Source organism: Stegostoma tigrinum, chromosome 36 (genome assembly GCF_030684315.1).
Source record: "Stegostoma tigrinum isolate sSteTig4 chromosome 36, sSteTig4.hap1, whole genome shotgun sequence".
Taxonomy (NCBI): Eukaryota; Metazoa; Chordata; class Chondrichthyes; order Orectolobiformes; family Stegostomatidae; genus Stegostoma; species Stegostoma tigrinum.
In genome coordinates this window covers 1,762,681-1,775,527 of record NC_081389.1, presented here as the reverse complement: position 1 = coordinate 1,775,527, position 12,847 = coordinate 1,762,681, and the positions used below count along the sequence as shown (strand labels likewise).

The following is a 12,847-nucleotide window of genomic DNA, read 5'->3' as shown; positions in this document are numbered from 1 at the left end:
TGAGTGTCCTTCATCACTAAGGACCCTCATTTCCATTTACTGTAATGTTTGACTTTTTAAAAACTTTATTTTTCCACTTTTATACTAAAAAGACTGTAGTGCTGAACTTTTTAAAATTATGTCTTTATTCTGTAACTAAGATTTTGTACCCAGGTACCTTGTACCTAAGATAGTGCATGTGTGGCGACACAGTGGCTCAGTGGTTAGCACTGCAGCCTCACAGCACCAGGGACCCGGGTTCGATTCCCACCTCGGGCGACCGTCTGTGTGGGTTTCCTCCGGGTGCTCCGGTTTCCTCCCACAGTCCAAAGATGCGCAGGTTAGGTGGATTGACCATGCTAAATTGCCCGTAGTGTTCAGGGGTATGTGGGTTATAGGGGGATGGGTCTGGGTGGGATGCTTCAAGCGGTGGTGTGGACTTGTTGGGCCGAAGGGCGTGTTTCCACACTGTAGGGAATCTAATCTAATTTAATTGCACACGTTTCACTGTATTCTTGAACCCTGTGCATGAGACAATAATTTTAAATCTAATCTAAATCTTTCCACACCATGCCCAGTCACAATGGTGACTCATCTAATGCCCTTTGCTATTTATTTCGCTAACCACCTCCTTCTGACTGGACTGATACTCGTGTCTTAACCCACCTCTAGCTGGATCAACCTCTTCATGTTCTGCATGTGTTTTCCTTCAAGTCTGCTCAATACCTTGCCTGTTTCCTTGGACAATATTTCAGACATTTTTCATTATGAACCCACTAGGCTTCTGTTGTCTCATATGTGGGGAGGTTTTTCTTGGAGTCACTTTCTGTTGTTGAACTTGACATTTTTAAAATCAATTCTGATTTAAATTCTCATTCCTCCTTTGCAAGATCGATTACTCCCTCTTCTATTGCAAACTCACTTGCATCCAATATACCCACATTACAATTCCATTTCCACTCCAATGACATCATCTGCACATTAGTGTCTGAATGACACTTCTGTGACCTCTGATCCCACTGCTGGTTGAACATGGATCCTCAATGACTCTAACCTTTGTACCTCATCCTCCCCTCCAAGAAGCGTAATCTGTCCTCAGTTTCCACCCACTACCCTTTGAATTTGACAAATTGTTTGTTCACATTATAGATCAGTATCAAACCCATTTTTCCCAACCCTCCCCATTCCTTCCTCACTCTGAGCACTGGTCATCCTCGATGGAGGCCCCATCAAGTCTTTACTGATCTATCTAATCCCACTTTCCAGCATTTGACCTATAGCCTTGAATGTTTGGACACCTCAAGATATCAAGAATCCCTATAGTGCAGAAAGAGGCCAAATGGCCCATTGGAGGATCAGTGAAAATTCAATGAAAAACCTATACAAACCCCCACCCTATTCCCTGTAACCCTGCTTTTACCATGACTAATCTACCTAGCGTACGAATCCCTACACTACAGGGCAATTTAATATGGTTAATCTACCTAATCTGCACATCTTTGGACTGTGGGAGGAAACTGAAGCGCCCAGAGGGCACAGGGAGAACTTGCAAACTCCACAGAGACAATTGCCCAAGGGTGGAATTGAACCCAGATCCCTGGTGCTGTGAAGCAACAGTGTTAACCACTGAGCCACTGCGTTTATCCTTGTACTATGCAGCACTGTAATCCTTTTGCAGTTTCCTACGTAAATGCAACACTGTCCGTTTCCCAGCTCCAAGCCTGCTACCCCATGACTCAAACATTCACTTGTTGCGACTCATTGTGTCACAACTAGTTCCTCCAGTCAAGACAGGGAGTCATTCCTCATCACTGCATCAGGGTTTAGATGCAATATGTTTGTTAGATTCCCTTCAGTTACTAAACCAATTTTCCACCCTTTCACAGTCCAATGTTATGCTTGGCCACCTTCACAATTCCATAGTTCGAAGTAAAACACAGTGTGATGATGACTCTGCGATGTAGGAAGGGTGTTCCAACTTAAAACAAAACCCAAGGCCTCACAAGAGCTAAATGAATGCAGCAGGCCAAGCAACATCAGGGGAGCAGGAAAGCTGACGTTTCAGGCCTGGACCCTTCTTCAGAAGCGGTTTGTGTGTTTTCAACAGACATCTCTGCACCTCGGTCTTAAAACCATTCTTTAAAAAAAAGGACAGCATAGACAAAGCCATAATATCATTACACATTGTGTAAACATTTCTTAATTACTCTAAACTTTACTTCCTCTTTCGATCTAACAGGCTTTCGTTAATCAGTGTCATTGGAATAATAGCCATTTGTACTGAGACATTCTTTTAACACTTTTTCACACAATGTATGCAGCTTGCAAAGTTTTAAATGCTGTATATCAAGTGATTCGTTGATTAGGCCAAGACTGTTTTGACATTGTTAATGTCTGGTTAATCATATTGTTAAGTTTGAAACATTACTTAAGATTGAGTGGGCTCCGTGGCATAGTGGTAGTGTCCTTCTCTCTGAGCCAGGAGACCTGAGTTCAATTCCCACATGCTCCGAGATATCTAAAAACTTCTGAACAGGTCAATTTAAAAAGACATAAGGAATACAAATGATGATAAGTATGGGATGAGAGAGACACGACTGAGGAAGTCAATAAATGCACTCTGCAAAAGAATAAACATATCTCGATTTCAATCACTTCCCTGCCCTGCTATCCTTTATCAATTGAGTATAGGAGTTGGTTTGTCATGTTGAGGTTGTAACGGACATTAGTGAGTCCACTTTTGGAGTAATGTGCACCGTTCTGGTCTCCTTGCTATAGGAAGAATATTGTTAAATTGGAGAGATTTCAGAAATGATTTACCAGGATGTTTCTAGGACTGGAGGGTCTGAGTTATAAAGGACAGGCTGGGACTCTTAATTGGAATGTAGAGATTCTTTGGTGATATTATAGAAGTTGATAAAATTATGAGGGGCATCAATAAGGTGAACAGCCAAGATCTTTTCCCTACAGTAGGGGAATCCAAAACTAGACAGCATAGGTTTAAGGTGACACAGGAAAGATTTAAAAGGGACCTAAGTGGCAACATTTTCACACAGAGGGTGGTTCGTACATCAAATGAACTGCTAGAGGAAATGGTAAATACAGGTACAATTACAAGGTTTAACACTATTTGAATAGGAAAGGTTTAAGAGGAATACGGGCCAAACACAGGCAAGGCTAGGTCGGGAAACCTGGTCAGCACAGATAAGTTGGACTGAAAGGTCTATTTCCATGCTCTATGACTCTATACAGAGGAGCAATATAACAGTGTCATACATATTTCTTTACTTACACTGCTTTTTGAGCCATACCAACCTAACTTTGACACAGTTCTTTCACCATTGTGGGTTCAATGCAAAGTAGTGAAAGGCCTACCAAGCAACACTCTGGGAGCTTCTCCAGGAGATAGGCCACAATAGTAATGGGTCACATGCACAAGTCACAAGGCCATTCATCCAGCTTGTTAGTGTTATTCATATTCCATAAGAAAATAATTTTTAAAAGTTTACAGTTAAACTTTGTATAAACTAGTCATCAGATTTCATTAGCGTAGAAACAAAGATTTTTCTGGTGAAATTATTTATGGATTGTTAATTCGAGTTATAACTCCTGTGGCACACTAACAGACCATCCTTTCCTTCTTTTCACTCATGAACTTTGGGCAACGCTGGCTGTGCCAACATTTATTCTCCATCTTTAATTGCCCTCAAGAAAGTGGTGGTGAGCTGCCTTCTTGATCTGTTGCAGACCATGTGCTGTAGGTAGTCCCACTACGATATCAGGGAGGAAGCTCTAGGATTTTGAGCAGCACAGCAAAGGAACAATAACATAACCAAGTCAGGAAGATGAGTAGTTGGACGGGAACATGCAACACCTCCCAGCAGCCCCTGCCCTTCTAAATGGCAGAGGTTGTGAATTAGAAGGTATTGTCTAAAACAGCCATGGTAGAATTCTGCAGTGCACATGACCACTGAGCATTGACGGTGAAGGGAGTGAATGTTGAAAGCGGAGAAATAGGAGCCAATCAAGCTGGTTGCTTTGTCCTCAATGGTGTCAAGCTTCTGGAGGGTCATTGGAGCTGCAGAAAAGGGGAGTACTCCATCACTCTCCTGACCTATGCCATCCAGATGGTGGGCAAGCTTTGGGGAGTCAGGAGTTGAGATAGTTGCTGCAGGATATCCAGCCTGCTGTTACAGCCATGGTATTTATACGGGTGGTCCAGCTCAGTTTCTGGTCAATGGTAATCACCAGTATGTTGATAATGGGGCATTAAATGATGATATCATCTCTAAATGTAAAGCGGCAGCGGTTAGATTCCCTCTGGTTGGACATAGTCACAATCTGGCATTTGTATGGTCAACCCAAACCTGCATATTGTCCAGATCTTGCTGCATTTAGACACTGACAGCTTCAATTTCTGAGGAATCATAAACAGTGCTGAACATTATGCAAACATTCCTACTTCTGGCCTTACGATGGAAGGAAGTTCAGTTATGAAGCAGCTGAAGACAGTTGGGCTTAGGACACTATCCTGAGGAACTCCTGCAGAGGTGTCCAGAAATGGGCATGACTGACCTTCCACAAGCCCAGCCATCTTCCCAGGTGCCATGTATGACTCCAACCAGTGGAGGGTCTTTCCCTGATTACTGTTGACTCTAGTTTGGCTAGAGCTCTTTGATACTACATTTGGTCAAATGCGGTCTTGATGTTAAGGACATTTTCTCTTAACTATGGTATGTTGCACAGCTCTGGAAATTTTGTGAAATCAAATACACTCTTCTGTCCACAATATGAAGGTAGCCTTAGGAGATAAAAATGATCAACAGAATCTCATTAATAAGAATGTATTTCTAAAGCACTGGGAATGGGTTAATCTGCAGCATTTTGGGAAGATAATAAGCAGAGGGAGGAAATCATATCTGTTAACAAATATTGGCAGACAGTGATCTCCTAACTCCTCAAAGCCTGTCTACCATCCACAAGGCACAAGTCAGGAGTGTGATGGATTACTCCCCACTTGCATGGATGAGTGCAGCCCCCAACACTCAAGTAGCTTGACACCATCCAGGACAAAGCAGCCCACTTGATTGGCACTACACCCATAAACGTTCACTCCCCCCACCACTGACGCTCAGTAGCAACAGTGTATACCATCTACAAGAAATTCACCAAAGATCCTCTGACAGACCCTTCCAAGTCCATGACCACTTCCATCTAGAAGGACAAGTGCAGCAGAACACCACCACCTCCCGGTTCCTTTCCAAGTCACTCACCGTCCTGACTTGGAAACATATCACTGTTCCTGGGTCAAAATCTTGGAATTCCCTCCCTAATAGCATTGTGGGTCAACCCACATTAGGAGGAATGCAGCAGTTCAAGAAGGCAGCTCACCACCACCTTCTCTCAGCCAGCGACGCCCAGATCCCACAAAATGAATAGAAAAAAAAATTCTTTGGCATCTGATCTGAACAGGAGCTAAAGTACAGCGGGTAGAGAGAAAATATGAATATTAGACCAGTATCACTGAATATGAGCTGCAGGTTCCCCTCCAAGTCAGACATCATCCTAACTTGGAAGTATATAGTTCCCCAGTGTCGTGGGCAAAATCCCGGAAATCCCTTCATAACAGTATTTGCGTCTACCTAACAGCATAAAGACTGCAGTAGTTCAAGAAAACAGTTCACCACCACTTTCTGTAGGGCAACTAGAGATGGACAATAAAGGTTAGCAAAGCTGCATAACCCTGTAGCTGATCTGATGTTCGTACATGGTGATTTGTGCAGTGGCTTGTTCCAAGCTTTGACTTCCAGACTGGATGTGCCTGTGGCACACAGACATCTGGGCAGAATAGGAAAAATTAGAGGGAAATAGCAAATGGTGATGCTGGATATCTTGTTGTAGAGGTAGATTCCTATATTTGGTAGGTTCCTATATCAGGGGTGGCACAGTTAGCACTGCGGCCTCACAGCACCAGGGACCCGGGTTCGATTCCAACCTCGGGCGACTGTCTGTGTGGAGTTTGCACATTCTCCCTGTGCCTGTGTGGGTTTCCTGCGGGTGCTCCAGTTTTGTCCCACAGTCCAAAGATGTGCGGGCCAGGTGGATTGGCCATGCTAAATTGCCCGTAGTGTTCAGGGGTCTGTGTGTTATAGGGGGATGGGTCTGGGTGGGATGCTGCAAGGGGCGGTGTGGACTTGTTGGGCTGAAGGGCCTGTTTCCACACTGTAGGGAATCTAATCTAACTTGAATCAAAAGGTTCACTTCACAGCTACACTGGAGATGTGCCTGAACAAGTGATCAGAATATTTTTTTTAAGCCAGTGAAGCTTACATTTCCTGAACAAATAAGTCTCATTCCTTCAGATGGTGAATTTTTTTCCGGTCAAAATTTCAATTCCTTTTTCTTTCATTTCCTTTTTACTTTTACACATATGTGAAGAGAGAAAGCTTGGCAAAGACAAAACTAGGTCCCTCACAATCAGAAACGGTAAAGTTAGAATGGGAAGAAAATAGACGGCAAACCAATTAAGTATGCATTTTCTGTCTTCACAAAGAAGGACACAAATAATGTTGGGGAACACAGGGTCCGGTGAGAGAGAGGAACTGAAGGAAATCAATATTAGTATTGGGGAAATTGATGTGATTAAAAGCCAATAAATCCCCAGGGTTTAACAATCTACATCCCACAGTACTTAAAGAAGTGTCCTTAGAATATCGGATGGATTAGTGGGTGTATTTCAAGATTCTAAATACTCTGGAACAGTTTCTGTGGATTGGAGAGTAGGTAATACCCACTATATAAGAAAGGAGGTAAAGAGTAAACAGGGGATCGTTGAATAGTCATCTTGACGTTGGTAGTTGGGAAAATGCTAGAGTCCATTATAAAAGATTTAATAGTAGAGCGCTTGAAAAAGAGTGACAGGATTGGACAGAGTTAGTATTGATTTAAATATACTGGAATTCTTCAAGGATGTAAATAGCAACTGGTAGATAAGGGGGAGCCAGTTGATGTGGTTTACTTGGACTTTCAGAGGGCTTTTGACAAGGTCCCACATTAAAATTAAAGTGCCAGGGACTGGGGATAGTATACAGCATTGATAGAAAACTGGTTATCAGGCATGAAAAATAGAGTAGGAATAAACAAGTCTTTTTCTGAGTGGCAGGCAGTGACTAGTAGGGTATCACAGGGATCAGTGCTTGGAACCCCAACTATTCACAGTAGATTAAGGACTTAGGTGAGAGAACAAGATGTAATGTGTCCAAGTTTGCAAACGACAAAATTGGGTGGGAGGGTAAAGTATGAGGAGATGTTTCAATGTCATTTGGACATGTAGGCAAATACATGGCAGGCAATCCACATCATGGCTAAATGTGAGGTTATGCACTGTGATAGCCAAAACAGGAAGGCAGATTAATATTTGAATGGCGATAGATTGGAAGAGGAGGGATGCAACGAGACTTTGGTGTCCTTAAAAAACAATTGCTGAAAGTAAGCAAGCAAAGTTTTGTATGCTTGCCTGCATTGCTCACTCCTTTGAGTATTGAAGTTAGGAAGTCATGTCGATGCTGTACAGGCAATTGGTGAGGCCGAAACTGGAGTATTGTCTCCAGCTCTGGTCGCACTGTTGTAGAAAGGATATTATCAAGCCGGCGAGGGTCCAAGAAAATTCTTTTTTAAACCGGCAATGGAGTTATTGGCAAAGCTATATAGGCTGGGACATTTTTTTAAAAAAAAAAATCGAACTTTGGAGGTTGACCTGACGGCGGTTTTTAAAATCATGAGGGTTATAGATAAAGTGAATGGCAGGTGTCCCCCCCATGTGGTGGGGGATTTCAATACTGAGGGGCATATCTTTAAGATGAGAGAAGATTTGAAAATGACATGAGCAACTTTTTTTTAACATAGTGGTGAGAATGAACTTCTGGAGGAAATGGTGAAAGAGGATATGGCAGTTACAACATTTAAAAGACTTTTGGATAAGTACATGAATAAGAAATGCTTGGAGGGATGGGCAAGCACAGGCAGGTGGGACTAGTACAGTATGGGATTATGTTCGGCATGGACTGGTTGGACCAAAAGGATCTGTTTCCATGCTGCATGACTGACTGTAAATGCAGCAGGCAGTGAAGAAGGCAAATGGTATGACAGCCTTCATAGCAAAAGGATTCGAGTACAAGAGTAGGCACATCTTGCTGCAGCTATACAGGGCCACACCTGAAATATGGTGTGCAGTTTTGGTCTCCTTATCTGGGGAAGGATGTTCCAATGAAGGGGATACAGCAAAGGTTTACCAGTCTGAGATGACAAGACTCGTGTACGAAGGGAGACTACACCAGTACGGAACTTATTCAGTTGAGTTTAGAAGAATGAGTAGGGACTAGACAGAGCAAACAAGGAAGGATGTTCTCAATAACCAGGCTGTCCAAAGCAAGGGGTCACAGGCTAAAGTTGCTGGGTAGGCCATTTAGGACTGAGATGAAGAGAAATTTCTTAACCCAGAGAGAGTGGTGAACCCGTGGAATTCTCTGCCACATTAAAGTTTTTGAGGCCAAAACATTGAATCTTTTCAAGAAGGAGTTAGATACAGTTCTTTGAGCTAAATGGGTCAGAGTATATGGAGGAAGTGGGAACAGGGACTAAGTTGGGTGATCAGCCAAGATCATATTTAATGCAGAGCAGGCTTGAAGAGCTTTATACTTCTGCATTAGTAATTTTTTTCCTCTGTCAATCTGATTTCTTTCCCTCTTTGTTTTATGTTTGTTCTGAGTACTCCTAATTCTCCACCCTGCCTCTTCATTTCACAACCTGTCAATGTCCCTGGTTTAGGAAGTACACTAATTGTCCTACTGTCCCCACTGGGCTTTTCTCAAATCCCAGCCCCAGCAGCTTTGAGGACAATTCATCTTTGTGCTGAATAACTAGACTACAATTTTAGGGCATAATCTCTGTTAAAATTACATTTCTTTGTTTTCTCGCTCATTTCCTGTTTGTTTAGGATCCTGCTATTTACACCTCTTCTCAGGCACATCTTTTATCACTTTACCCATCCCCACTCCCTTTGTCTTTGGCACCAAGAAATCTTATATCATTGATTCTCTTCTATCCCTTACGCGAGCACGATCCCTCACTTTTGGGCTTCCCATCTCCTTCAATTTATTTTCTCAAAAGCAAAACATAACTAACTTTTCAAAGCTCTGATCACAGACCTGAAACATTAGATAGAAGAACTGCCAATGCTGGAGTCTGAGAATGCAGTGTAGAGCTGGAGGAACACAGCAGGAAAGCTGACGTTTCTGGTTGGAACCCTTTCGTCCCGACCAGAAATATCAACTTTTCTGTTCCTCTGATGCTGCACGGCCTGCTGTGTTCCTCCAGCTCTACACTGCGTTAGCTGAAACATTCACCGCTTTTCTCCCGGTAGAAGTTGCCTCACCTTCTGAGTCTTTGTAGCACTTTCTGGTTTTATTTCAAATCTCCATGACCAAGTGGAGAAGAAGGAAGCTTACTATCACCTTCATCGCGTTTGGCCTGTCTGGTCCTGTTGGGGTTTTATAGAAACCTATAAAATTCTAACTCGTTCTTCTACACTCAGGTGAATATACAAAAGAATGTCCTTTATTGTCATATCCAATACAGTCCAGTCTCTCTTCACATCCCGCTCCTCTCAAACCAGGAATCACTCTGATAAACGTTTGCTGCACTCCCACCACAGACAGAATACCTTTCCTCAGGTAAGGAGTTCAAAACTGCACACAACATTCCGGGTGTGGTCCAGTACAATTCCCGTGTTTAAGGAGAGGCAGCAAATGCTGGCCCAGCCAGAGACGACACACTGGAAACAGAACTCCTACAATGAGCACAAAAATTCCTTTTGTACCAACTAAACTTCAGACTGTACTGAAGCGACACCAAATCACGTCCTCTATAAGTCTATTCGTTTAAATAAATAAAACAGATGGCTAACTTTCAAAATAATTCTTGAATTTCTACCCAGGAAGGATCCTGTACATATTCTTATTTTTAAAAAACGCATTTCCTAGTTCGGAATTCGGTAGATAATCTGATGGTTTTGTCTGAACGAGCTGCAGTTTCGCACTCTTCCCACAACGAATTACTCACTGTGCCGGCGCTGACTGTCTCCAACTCTCGGCGACCCAGAAAACCCTCGGTGATTTTCACAATTTTCGGTAGCGACGAGTGGAATTTTCTTACGAATTCCTTTAGGCTGTATTCTCTGGGGGCCCACTGTAAAAGGTCCGACTGCATTTCAACGGCTACCTGAACCTGGTGGCATTAGGCAATAACAGTTGACCATTGCTCAGGTAACACAAGGAAGTCCCAAATACTCGTCATTAGGGATGAGGCCAGCGCCAGGTTTTCGTCAACATGTAACCCGAGCTCAGGAAAAGCAATGGAATTGAAAATACTCTTCTCCAAGCGAAGCCGAAATTAATGTTAAGATGATATAGTGTGGAGCTGGAGGTACCCAGCAAACCAGGCAGCATCAAAGGAGCAGGAAAGCTGACGCTTCTAGTTGGAAATCTTCAGAAATCGGGGAAAAGGGCGCTCTGCAATAAACAGAAAGGGGGGTGGGGAAGGTGTAGGTAGCTAGTGTTGGGGATTGGTCAGTGAGGTGGGAAGGACTGACAGTTCAAGGAAGCTGGGATGAGAGGGAGGGTTGGTCATGGGATAAGGCTGAGGGTGGGGAGATTTTGAAGCTAGTATAGTCCACAGTGAAACTATTGGGGTTGTGGGCTCCCAAGGAGGAAAATGAGGTGCTGCTCCTCCAGTTTTTGGGTGACATCATAGTGATACTGGAGGAGGCCCAGCATGGACATGTCATCCAGAGAGTGGGAGGGGGAGTTGAAGTGGTTTCCAACTGGGAGGTGTTCTCATTTGTCACGAACCGGCATAGATGCTCTACAGAGCCGTCTCCGACCCTCCACTTGGTCTCAGCACCGTAGAGGAGGCCACATCGGGAGCAGCAGGAACAACAAACCAGATTAGCGGATGTGAAGGTGAACATCTGCCTGATGTGGAAGGTTTGTTTGGTTCCTTGGTTGGAGGTGAGGGGCACGTGTAGCACTGTATCTGTATATTAAGATTAGACTACCTACAGTGTGGAAACAAGCCCTTCAGCCCAACAAGTCCACACCACCCCTTGCAGATCCCACCCAGACTCATCCCCCTATAATTCACACACCCCTGAACACTATGGGCAACTTAGAATAGCTAATCCACCTAGCCCCACACATCTTCGGACTATGGGAGGAAACTGGAGCACCTGGAGAAAACCCATGCAGACATGGGGAGAACGTGCAAACTCCACACACACAGTTGCCCAAGCCTGGAATCGAACCCGGGTCCCTGGCGCTGTGAGGGTGCAGTGCTGACCACTGTGCCACACAAAAACAGTTAAAAACAAATATTATGGATGGGAAAAGGAAAGGAATGTCATCTCAGATATCAATGAGTTGTTTTCTTTCAATCCCTATTGTCTGTTTCCTAATGTTGAGGCTTTAGGAACACTTATTCTCAGCCTTTCATTCACTAGTTGGGGAATTTACATTTTCAGTATCTCTGAAGGTGGTATTCTTTTCCTTGCAAAGACAGCAGCTCAACTGCAAAGGCAAAGGACAGTAGCTTGCGACAAGCTATTACCTTTGATTTCACACACACACACACACACACACACACAAAGGAAGGACAGGGTGAATGCTTTTACTTCACAAGTTTGAGATTCAGCTGTGTTATCCACACAAAGCTGTCGCCACCTTCCCAGGACCAACTTGGGGGCTTGTTATTATGTCCTGATCCCATAACAATTCAGAATATTACTGAGATGGTCTAGCTGGTGTCAATATCCTAAGCTTGAAGATCACCAGGACATGTTGCGGCTTGGCCCCTTCAGGAAGAAATTGTTAGCTATACAAAACTTGAGGTAGTATTTAAGTTCAAGTAGTCACTGTATGTTCTCAATTACCATTCACATCCCATGATGTCTCAGGCAGAACAGCCTTGTGGCCTGCTCACAACTCTTGCTGTAATTCCCTAATAGGTAAGATATTCTGATTTAAGAAATCTATTAATAGTAGCCCCAAAATTCTCCTGACACCAGTGTATACAGTGGAGCAGAATCTGCAGCGTCAATACTTATTTTCCCACTTTTGAGACACTCTTTAGCTTTTCATTATTTGGGAGAATAGTTCATTATTTGGCTTGATGTTATATTTTACTTTAGAATGCTCATAGGTTGTCACTTGGAATGTTTTATTACAATGAAATTACTATATAAATATATCAGTCGTGGTTAATTGACTTCATTTGAATTGGAAAGTAGATGGAAAGAGATAACTGAACCATTCTGAAATAGCTTTCTACCGTTAAGAGCAGCAACTTCTTTAAGCAACATCCCAAAACAGTAATTCACCATCAACAAGATTGCTCATCTAATATTTGAAGTTCAAGATAAGCTCCAGGAGCAAACATTTACTGCTTTAAATTCCAATTATGCTTTTGCCATCAATTATTTTGTTTAAATTTCTGCTGAAATTCATTAGGCAGCAAATGTAAATTCTACAATAAACTAGTGCAAATGGGCAGTATTTCAGAAACTAATCTATATTGGAAATATTCCTGGATATATTTTAAAGTGATAACTTGGTGCATGCAGTTTTATTAATACAGCTGATTACGGGTTTATCACAAAAATAAGCATTTCTAAATCAGTAATCAGTCCACTATACTTGAATAACACAGTATTAATGACCAAAAATGACTTTAAAAAGCTGTACAGAACACTTTATACTAGTTTCATTGTGGTGAATTAAAAAATATGTAAAGGCTTTTAAAATCTGCCCTCATGTCT

At 42.8% G+C, this 12,847-nt stretch overlaps 1 protein-coding gene across 1 annotated transcript in view; it reads right to left on the bottom strand.

Moving 5' to 3' along the window:
• LOC125446709 (uncharacterized) overlaps positions 1-10,573 on the bottom strand; it is a 29,998-nt gene extending 19,425 nt beyond the window's left edge. The window contains exon 1 of the mRNA XM_048520443.2: positions 10,099-10,573. Coding sequence (XP_048376400.1) covers positions 10,099-10,245 — 147 coding nt within the window. The 5' untranslated portion in view covers positions 10,246-10,573. The remainder of the gene's footprint in view (positions 1-10,098) is intronic.
• Between the last annotated feature and the right edge of the window lie 2,274 nt (positions 10,574-12,847).